This window comes from Amblyomma americanum, chromosome 2, assembly GCF_052857255.1.
Source record: "Amblyomma americanum isolate KBUSLIRL-KWMA chromosome 2, ASM5285725v1, whole genome shotgun sequence".
Classification (NCBI taxonomy): domain Eukaryota; kingdom Metazoa; phylum Arthropoda; class Arachnida; order Ixodida; family Ixodidae; genus Amblyomma; species Amblyomma americanum.
Genome location: NC_135498.1, coordinates 48,661,883 through 48,672,418, shown reverse-complemented (window position 1 = coordinate 48,672,418; position 10,536 = coordinate 48,661,883). Strand labels below are relative to the sequence as shown.

The 10,536-nt window shown below is 43.4% G+C and overlaps 1 protein-coding gene across 1 annotated transcript; it reads right to left on the bottom strand.

Annotated features, from left to right (window-relative positions):
* Positions 1 to 1,671: 1,671 nt before the first annotated feature.
* Positions 1,672 to 7,533, bottom strand: slx1 (structure-specific endonuclease subunit SLX1). Its single transcript, XM_077654250.1, has 4 exons — positions 7,180 to 7,533; positions 6,594 to 6,645; positions 3,944 to 4,129; positions 1,672 to 2,985 (listed from the first exon to the last, which is right to left on the bottom strand). Exons 1-4 carry the CDS (start codon positions 7,344 to 7,346, stop codon positions 2,638 to 2,640), a joined length of 753 nt encoding a protein of 250 aa, XP_077510376.1. The 5' UTR covers positions 7,347 to 7,533; the 3' UTR covers positions 1,672 to 2,637.
* Between the last annotated feature and the right edge of the window lie 3,003 nt (positions 7,534 to 10,536).

The following is a 10,536-nucleotide window of genomic DNA, read 5'->3' as shown; positions in this document are numbered from 1 at the left end:
ACTTGTGTGTATATGCTTCTGAAGTGAAAAAAACAATTATACTTGCCTATTAACATCCATGTGAGGTTACACCTTTGCATATATATATAATACCCTTCAATTTTCGGTTTTTGCAATTCTTGGAGGAGCGGGGTGAATCGGGCACTATTTTTTGACATCAGGTAGAAATCTGGTTTTTGGTGGAAATGTTGTGCTATTTAGGATTTTCAGGGTACTATTATAGTGACAAGAACTCAACTGTGAGCTGTGAATTTGTTGCAGGATATAAAATGTAGTTACAGGAACATGATATAAATCCTAGGTAGCAGCAACGAACTATTTACTTCATGTTTGTCTTTAATGATACTGTAATTCATCTCTCATTTTGATTTGCGTTCAACAGTATTTTCATGCACATTCTAGGCCTGCCAGGAGATGTATGTATTCTTACTCCGAAGGCATCCAGTGTCAAAACTGCCACACAGAATGCAGAGCAGATAGCATTTAAATATTGATGCCAACCAGTGTTCAGGAGGCTCCATAATGGGCACTGCAAGGCACCATCCACAAATGGCACCTTGCTCTGAGTAGCAAAGCAGGTTAGAAGGGAAGTGTTGGTGGTTAATTCATGTATTAACTGCAGAGTCCATTCTCTTGTGGGGATCAGTAGCTTCTGGTTTTCACAAGGTAATTCAGCTAGTCTGTTTGTATAATAAAAACATACATCTGATCTGCATACATATCGGAAAGGCAGTTCCTGAATTGAAACCGGGCTCGAGTCAATTTTTATAAAACTTTTCAGGGTGTGGAAATTGGAAAATTGGTTTTTCGGGAAAGGAAATGGCACAGCATCTGTCTCACATATTGGCGGACACCTGTACTGCCATAAGGGAAGGAATAAACGAGGGAGTGAAAGAAGAAAGAGGTGCCATAGTGGAGGGCTCCGGAATAATTTGGACCACCTGGGGATCTTTAACATGCACTGACATCGCACAGCACATGGACACCTATGCGTTCCGCCTCCATCAAAATGCTGCCGCTGCGGTCGGGTTCGAACCCGGGAACTCCGAATCACACTGAGCCACCGCGGCGGCTGGACTCGTTTTTGTTAAAAAGTGGAGGGCCCTTTATATGAAACTATGCAGGACAGACAGTACTACAGTTGTGGTGTAATTGATATGAATCTGCACAGTGGGGTGCTACCATGTCTCAATATCTCCACAGGAAAATTTTAAAAATATTGTGCTCATGCAAGCTGAAACGCTCCCTATAGCATAGAGCACATGCGCACTCTAGACATGCTATCGTGTAGCATTCTCAAAGGCTATTGTGCAAGGCAGTGTCTACTATGCAAAGTGCAAAATAAAAATTTTTTACGTGCAATGATACATTCCACTAGTTAATTTGCATGCTTGCATGTTCTCATTTACCTGCCACGTGTTGTAGCATAGCGTGATGCTCCAAAAAACTTAAGAGGAGACTGCAAAGGATACAAACCATGAGGGAGAGAAGGGCAACGGGAGCATTGTGTTCATTTATTGTTGATTCCTGCTGCTTTTTTTCAGATTACACATCTTTGCTGCATGTCTGATGGGTAAAACCTTTGAGATAGTATACTAAATGTTTGAAACAAACACAGTCATTTCAGCGAAACGTTTCTTTTAGTAGTGCATTTATTGAATAAATATTTGCATCCAGTATTAAGCTTGTTGGTGCAATATTCTTCGACATTCTATTAGAACACTGTACCAGTGCTTGTTTGGGCAGCATTGTCATAGTTTAAAAGTTTATGGCAAAATGAAGAGAAGATAAAATACACATGCAAGAATGACAAAGTATTATGTACAGGCAGGGTTACCACATATATCACATGAGTGCAAATCGGACACGTCGAAACAGGCCAAACAAAGACACTAGCTTGTTTATGTACACTATAACTGTACAGTCCAATTTTGCAACATCGAATCCATTTTCGTTAACACAAACAAAATAAATTTTCCTGTTGTCCTAGCAGGTATATAGTCGAGATGCATGACGGACTACCTCTGTGTTGAATAAAATTACCAGCAAGACTCTACAGTGGTGCATTGTCAAAGCATCGCAAAGTCATTTTGTTGAATATTATGGTCCCCATGAAAAATAATTGTTCTTTAAAATTAAACTTTATTGCAACTTTGTCTGTAACGCTTACATGAACTATTTGTTTTCAGCCACATGGCTGGTCAAAGAGCAGTTAAGTTTTATATGTGTATACAAGTTCCTCAAGAAATATGAGCTATAGATCTGAGTGTTGAGGGCAGATGAATTTACTTCATGCTTGATGTAGTAATGCTGGCCCCCTCATGCATTTCTTTTCATCCCGCTTTTCCCTCTGAGGTGTCTCAAACAACGGCATAGTCCATGCATACCACTGTAGAGGCATAGATATGTACAATAAAAATATCTATAAAAGCATGGTTTTTAATATTCTGCTTTCATGCCTGCATTCTTCATGCTACTAACAGGACACAAGTCTCTAATAGGATACATCAGTATACAATGATTTATGGAAACAAGTTCCCTAAATTTTCTTTTTTTCAAGCTGGCTTTTTAACATTGTAAGTAAAAGTACAAATGTTCTAAAATGTTTCTAGAGCTAATAACATCGCATCATGTCCATCACTTTGAACTAGTGGTGGCTTTTAAAAGTGTACGATTGTGCCTGTTGTGCCGTACCACTTCCCCCCACAACAGCCAGTTGTGGCATTCGGGGCAGCTGCCACTAACTGGTATAGTCTGACTGCGCTCGTTCTTGAGAAAAAGCCTGGCGAGGCAGCAAAGGTGTGAAACGGTGCGGCATTCCGGGTACGGGCATTCGGCCATACTTTCTGCACGCTCCACTGGCTTGCCACAGATGGAACATGGTGTAATGGTGGGACAGAAAAGGGGCTCACAAACTCTAGGGGCACGGACAGCTTTGACCGGTCCATATGCAATGGCCATGTGAAGTGGTGGTCTCAGGTCGGGCTGCAAAGGCACCAGTGCATTCCACTCATGGACTGTGGCATGCAGTGACTCTAAGTTTGTGATATTTGACTTTACCAAAAGCATTTGCGCAAAAATATGCCAGCTAGCATGTGTGACTTTAGCTGTTGCCAAGCCCTCGAGAGCACTTGAGTTTGGCTGCTAGCACAATGAAGGCTTAAAGAGAAAGGGGGACTGTCCTTGCTCCAAAGCACTTCTGAGTGCCAAGTATTGTGGGTGCTGCTTCAAATTCCCTGATAATTACTCTGGTTGCAAGCACAGTAGCATGTATACTTTCAACAAAAACTATAGATGCAAAACTGTTATACATACTGGTCAATGTCTCGGGTTAAAACGGTAAAAATGGCGTGAAAACAAGCTTGACAAGGTAAGCATGGCATTGTGTTTTTAGTGCAGTGCTTGTATTTCGCCTGGACTATCCTTGTTTTTCACTTTGGACAGAACTGCAGCTAATACCCCCGAGCATTTGGGGAAATGGTGAATAAAAACAGCCCCAGTGTTGACGTGTGCATGATGATCTCCAGTGAAATGAATTTCTGGTAAACTAAACAAATGCGAAATTACTGACAGCAAAGCTTGCATTTCTACATTAGCATTTCAGGTGAAAGACTAACATGCACTAAAGACCAAACTTTTTAACACTATTGCAAGCACTCGTATATCTTTCTAGCTTGGATGTTTTTCAGATAACATCCTGCTCAGTTATTGTCCTGAGGGTAAATATGAAAAACTATTACGAAGCAAAATTATGATGAGAAGGAGCAAGGACAAGAAAAACGCTGGATATTAGCATCTCATAGGCAAATTCAAGGAGGCAGGGCATGGCAAATTCATGAAAATTCACTGCCGTACAAATCTGCGTAACAACCAATGCAGTTTATGTGCCCTTCACAACCAAAACCACACCAGTTATTGAGGTGACACACAATTTCATGCTCACCTGAAAGTCGATTTGATAGCTCTCAATGAGCCACTGAATGGTAAGTGGCAGCCTGACCCACGGGACAGCTCTTAGCATGTGAGAGACAACTCTGAAGGCGTATGCAAATCGGCTCTCTTTTCTAAGCTTTGCACCGACATGGTTGAGCCGACGAGACCGCTCGGGATGCTGCCAAGCCCATTCAAACTGCGTTTTCAGAAAAAGAAACGCGTCATGTATTGCACGGGTAAGCAAGTTCAGCACCATGTGGACACAAAGTTAGGTGCCTAGTAGTTGCAGTGTACTGATTCTCTATAGTAACACGTGACCTATTACTGGTTCCAATGCCTTCATAGAGAGATAGAGATGCCTGCAGGTGGCACCACACAAGAGAGTATTAAAAATAATTCACAAAATGTAACAAATATACAACGGGAAAGCACAGATTAATTCTATGGAAATGTATGGGCTTGTGACAGTTCTCCAATACAGGGGAAGGAGGGAGGGCCAAACATATGCTCTGGCAGAACCCCTTCCCCCCGTTCTTTCCCCCTTGCACCACTCTCTTAAAGCAGCCAAGGGAGTGCAGTGCCCCTTTAGGCTATCGCTGCATACGCTTATGCTTACACAAGAAGTATTTCCCAATAACAAAGCAAATTAAAAAGCACGCATGAAGTTTGTATTGGCAACAAAGCCATAAGGTCAGGCAGGTCCACTTTAAACTGTTGTCTTAAACAAATAAAACACAAAGCAGCTTGAAACAAGGGAAAGGGATTTCTATATTACGATGGTGTTCAGCTTGTTCTGACACATACGTACAGTTAAACTTTTGTTGTGAAGGTCCAGACAGAGGAGGCTGTTTGATTCCTGCACTAAGTGACAAGAGGGTATTCAAATGTAGGCTGTACAAGCCATGGGAAGTACTATTTTTTTCAAGAGAGAGTGCAGCGAGTTTGCTTTGAGGCCCTGCTGTGTGTCTTGCATAATATCCTCAGTGCTCCAGAAGGTGAGGAGAAGTGCTGCCCTTACCACATCAAAACTGAATTGCAAGGGTTCTACTACGGTACCATTCCACAAATCAGGTGTCATGGGAACTTCTGAGAATGACTGCACGTGAGTATAGCTATACATGACATAAAACGTGTCATGACTTGGAACACATACAATGGACTTCTTGTAGGATAAACTCCGTCTATGATAAGCCGGATAGTTTGTGGGCCTTATTACACTATACATAACAGGAATATGGAAAGATGGGCAAGCTGGTGTCCTGTCCTTGCATTTCTATCCATCCATCGTCTTCCCTATGTTCTACTTTTCATCACGAGCATAAAAGGAAGTCCGGGTAACACAGACCATCTAGCTCACTATCTTTGGTTAACATGAAGTCTTGCATTTCACAGAACCTAGTGGCTGACCTGTTGAAAAACTCTGTCTGCGATAAGCTGAACAGTCTATGAACCTTAGTTCAGGTTCCCATGGACCCAAACATGAGAGGAAGTCTAGCTGACACAGACCTTTTAAATCACTGACTTTAGCATCAACTCTTGCATTCCACCACATCAAGTGGTTGACTGGTTTATGTAAGTATGTAGCAATGAGTATTGAAAGACAATGCTATAGAGAAGGCAGCAACATAAAAAACCCCGAGCATAATTGGGACAGTTTGTTCCTGTAGACAATCTTATAGCGTTGCGAGAGCAACAATGAATTATAGTTGACCTCGTGTGTGTAAACAGGTACACGCTGCAACACAGTCGCAGCTTGTCAGCAGCCTTACAGTTATCAGCATTATTTAGCGAACACTGGTCAGATGTCCTCGTGTGTGACAAAAAAAAAGCAACTATGAGAGAAAAAACTCAGACCCACAACAGCTGACCGGTTGGCTGTAGGTGTCGTTTTAACACTTTTCAAAATTTCTTTTTAAGTGTGCTTAATGAGTGCTTCTTTGTAAACTCTTTTCGTGCTTGTCTTATCCCCTATTTATTAGTAGCAAACATTTTGGTGACTTTAAACTGAGACTGATAAAGAAGGCAGATTTACAACGCCAAATTTTGTTGATTTTTGAAGGCATCGAGTCTGCTGTAAATGAGCTTATTTGACTCTGCTGTACAGGAGCTTAGTGTAGATAGTAGATATTTATGATTACGAATTTTCTTTTTCCCTTCCTCTTTGCTCCTCTGAAAAAGATAAGAATTAAGGAGCCCGCAGTCTGCTAGCTATCAGAATTGCCCTTCACAGCAAAAAAAAAAATATATATATATATATATATATCCACTGCAATTAGGAGCAGTAGGGAACTTCAGCAAGAGTTGTTGTCGGGTTAGTTAGCTTGGTATTTGTAATGCCATGAAAGGTTATGCGCAAAAAAGATGCTACGAAGACAGAAGACGCGACAGGACAAGCACAACGAGGTGCAGTGGCGTGTGCAACATACATTGCTGCCATACAAGTGCACATATTTTTTTCTCTTGCTCCACCATGCTGTCTTTCTGGTGACTGCAGAAAAAGATAGAAACATAGCAAGAATAACGTACTAGGAAACATTGCTCCTTTTGTTACTGTTTTTTTTTATCTGCCCAAAATCTCCCCTGTAACATCACGCTTTGAATTCTTCCTTGTGTGGCCAATCCCCCACGCGGGTATGTGCCAAGGAACGACGACAACATACCCGTAAGGCAGATATCTCGTTCGGGAAGCCGTGCACAATGAGTGCCATGTCCCTGAAATAATAAGAGTACATTCTCGGTTTCAGGAAGACATTTTGTAATCGAAGAAAAATTTGAACTCTATTCTTTTTCCTGTGATTACAAGGAGAGTAAAGACATTTTCGCGGCAGGCAGTCGTAACAATACTTGCAAAACATTACGGGGTTTGAGTTCAGATATGGAATCGACAAAGCGACATTTATCCCGAGTACATCAGCGAAACCGTGTTAGCTCGTGACAGAGACGTACGCTAACATACAGACTCCGTGCTCCATAAGTACACCTTATTCTTCTTGGAAGCAAAGCGTGATCAGAATAACCCGGCCTACTACGGCGGACAGCGTGTCACGTCTCTTCACATTTACAAGATCCGGATGTTAAAAGTGGCCGTTCATGTATTACTACCAGCTCAGTCTAGCTGCCAAAATGCGACAAAGAGCCCGGCGAGAAAGCCGTACCTATATGAAATGTTACTATAGCAGCAGCGGAAAAACAGTAATTCACGAACAACTTTACATTCTAAACAATAAATAAAATAACTTGTCCCACCATGGTCCTTTTCGACTTGTGCGCCATGCTCCGCCAGCTTTTAATCCCTTATTGTGCTGCTTGATTCTTCTGTTAGGGTCCACTGTGAATCCAATATAAGTGTGCCCCTTGTACTTGGGATTCGTGCAGTAGAGCAGGTAGCAGCCGTAGAACTGCTCGACTTCCATGACCGGCAGACATATACACGTTTCCCTGAACACGACATAAGAGATACTTCAAGTGATCGGTAGTCCCTCCTGAGGTTTCTTAATAGCTAATTGTATGAGCGGACTATCGTTACAGGTGCATTTCGACCGCAACGTCCGATTAGCGCTCTACGGGTACGCTTGTATTTAAATTCGATCTTGCCACCATGGATGGCATGGATGCGTTAAAAGTGGATGGATGTTAGGAGCATTAGGAGCGTCTTCTTTGAAACGGGCAGTAGTGGGTGCTCATATCTCTGGCGATATCAGTAATATTGCCGACAAAAAAAAAACATCAAATATCACTTCATTTTTATTATTGCTAACTGCATTTTTGTGTAGATCATTTGTTTTAAGACTTTTGAAGATTAGTACAACTTTTGTGCTACCCTCTCATCATGTACAGTACTCACGGATTGAAATAGGACATTCGGAGCGCTAGCCTTGCAGTGCCACGCAGGCATGTGGTAAACCACAGGCCGGCTGATTGGCTACTGGAATGAACAATTCTGCTTTGTAGATGTTCTCCCTCTCACGCCATACCACAATGCACCACCTTGGTTCCATGAGCGTCTACGGGCGGCGCTCCATGAAGCGACGGCCACGCGCTCCGAATGTCCTATTTCAATCCGTGAGTACTGTACATTTAGTAGAATGCAGCTTATAATCAAGAACTTTTGTAAACAAATAAAACTATTCATATTTTTTTTTAATATGCGGATTGTCTCAATAAATTCGCATTGAACATACATTTGGTTTCAGTTTCGTTTTTCTGGGTCATAGTGAACGTTCCTGTTTCATATGAAGTCGCCAAAAACAGAGTGCTGTGCTGTACGTGTAAAGAGGGGTGTTTTCCGAAGCTTACCAAACCAGAATTAGTACCGTCAGAACAACTGAAATAGACTTAAAAATGTTGACCCAGTGATCACATAGCTATTCGAGCACTCGCCGAAGAAGCTCCGCTGTTTGAAATTGAGACGGCTTGAGCCATTAACTTGCAATCTTACTCATGAAGCACCGCGCGAAAAAAAAAATGCTGTAATCTAGCTGCGTGATTTTGAAGGCAACGACTGGCGCAACCATTGCTAGAGCGTATTCTATTACATTACCATCGTGTGCAATGGCGCCCGTGTGCTGTGCGATGTCAGTGCATGCTGAACATCCCCAGGTCGTCGAAATTATACCAGAGTCTTTGTTATACAGATTAAGCGTGTCGTGATCTACCGACTGATCTGGCCGGGCGTACGAAAATATTACAGATTATTAGAGAACTCTCCAGTACGGCGCCTCTTTCTGTCTTTCTTCGTTCACACCTCTCCTTCATCCCGACTCTCACGGCGCACATGAGGCGTCCACCCAGATGAGAGAGAGAGTAAGTATACGTCCTCCTCTTTTCTCAAAACCATTTTTCATACGAGGAAAAATTGGGTGGCTCAGTGGTCAGGGCGCTCGGCTGCTGATCTGGAGTTCCCGTGTTCGAACCCGACCGCGGGGGCTGCGTTTTTATGGAGGCAAAACGCTAAGGCGCCCGTGTGCTGTGCGATGTCAGTGCACGTTAAAAATCCCCAGATGGTCGAAATTATTCCGGAGCCCTCCAGTACGGCACCTCTCTTCCTTTCTTCTTTCACTCCCTCCTTTATCCCTTCCCTTATGGCGCGGTTCAGGTGTCCAACGATATATGAGACAGATACTGCGCCGTTTCCTTTCCACAAAAACCAATTATTAAATTGGGAGGGTTTTAACGTGTGGGATTGGGTTCACCATGTTCATATTGATGCACTTGAGAGAATTCAGTATTTTGCTTCCAGGTTCGTCCTGGGTAAGTACACTCGCCCTCTTAGTTACACTGTGTTAAAGAAAGACCTAGGCTGGGTGTCCCTTTGTGAACGTGTAAAAAAATCTACGACTGAAACTTTTTTATATTTACCATAATCAAACGGGAATCTCGGCGTCTTCGTATCTTCATTCCCCTCATTATAGTCTTCCAGAAAAGATCACAACTGTAAAGTACGACCTTACACCTCTAGGACTAATCTTTTTGAAAAATACTTTTATTTTGTTCGGTCCATTGACAACCGGAATCTTTTACCTGCGAATGTGGTGTGCCGCAACTCTGTGGAAGGATTTTACAAATCTCTTTCATGCCTCTGGCACTGCGGGTTCTTTTTGAATAAATAATAAAGATTAGGATGTGCCAAGACACTTGAGGCACCACCACCTGAAAGGCAACCGCATGCAAGATCAAGGTCAAAGTTCAAGGTCAAGGGTTAGAGGCTGAGGCTTCATACGTACCCTAGGTTTTCCAGCTTTGCAAGTGAAGTAGTGCTCTCGCACTAAAAAAAAAAGCAAAGCACGTACGGAAGGAGAGAGGCGTAGAGTGCATCGCCACATCCCGCCATTATATATATGAATCAGTTTTTTGAGGAACGGCCAAAGGCCGGGTCACCCCCGTCACCCTATTTCTCCTCCGCTCCACCAAGGACCAACTCCGCCCGATCCAATTGAACTGGGTCCCTGCACACTCATCCCATGCAGGGAACGAGGCGGCCCACAATCATGCCCGAGGATTCGTCGACCGGGATGTGTTGTCGCCCGTCCTGCGGACGGCGAGAAATCCTATGGTTACATTTCATGACATAACCATGCACTACGGCTTAGGTAGACTTCTATATCTCCCCACACATATTTCTCTAACCAAACCCCAAGAGGTTGCGGGGAGGCAACTCCAAACGAACACCTTCCCCAACCCCGCGATATATGCCCGCATATACCCTGTGGTCTACTCTCCCTCCTGTCAACTATGTGGCCACTCTATCCCACATACTCTGGGCTTGCCCTCAGGACTCCCCTCCGCGAGGTTTGCAGCTCTCGAATACAAACCAGTGGGAGGCCGCATTGCTCGGTTCCGACTCGGACACATAGATCCGGGTTGTGACAAGAGCCCTAGAAGTCGCCGAACGCATCGGGCTCATGGCCACTTGATGGGGCTATAACCCCTCACCAACCACTACCTTGGTCGACGAAAATAAAGTTTATCCTCCTCCTCGTTGAGGAACGGACATGACACAATAACTGTCTCACTTCTATACGTGGACACTTCAACCGCGCCGTGAGGGAAGGGAGGAAGGTGGGAGTGAAGGAATTAAGGCAGAGAGAGGAAGAGGTGCCGTAG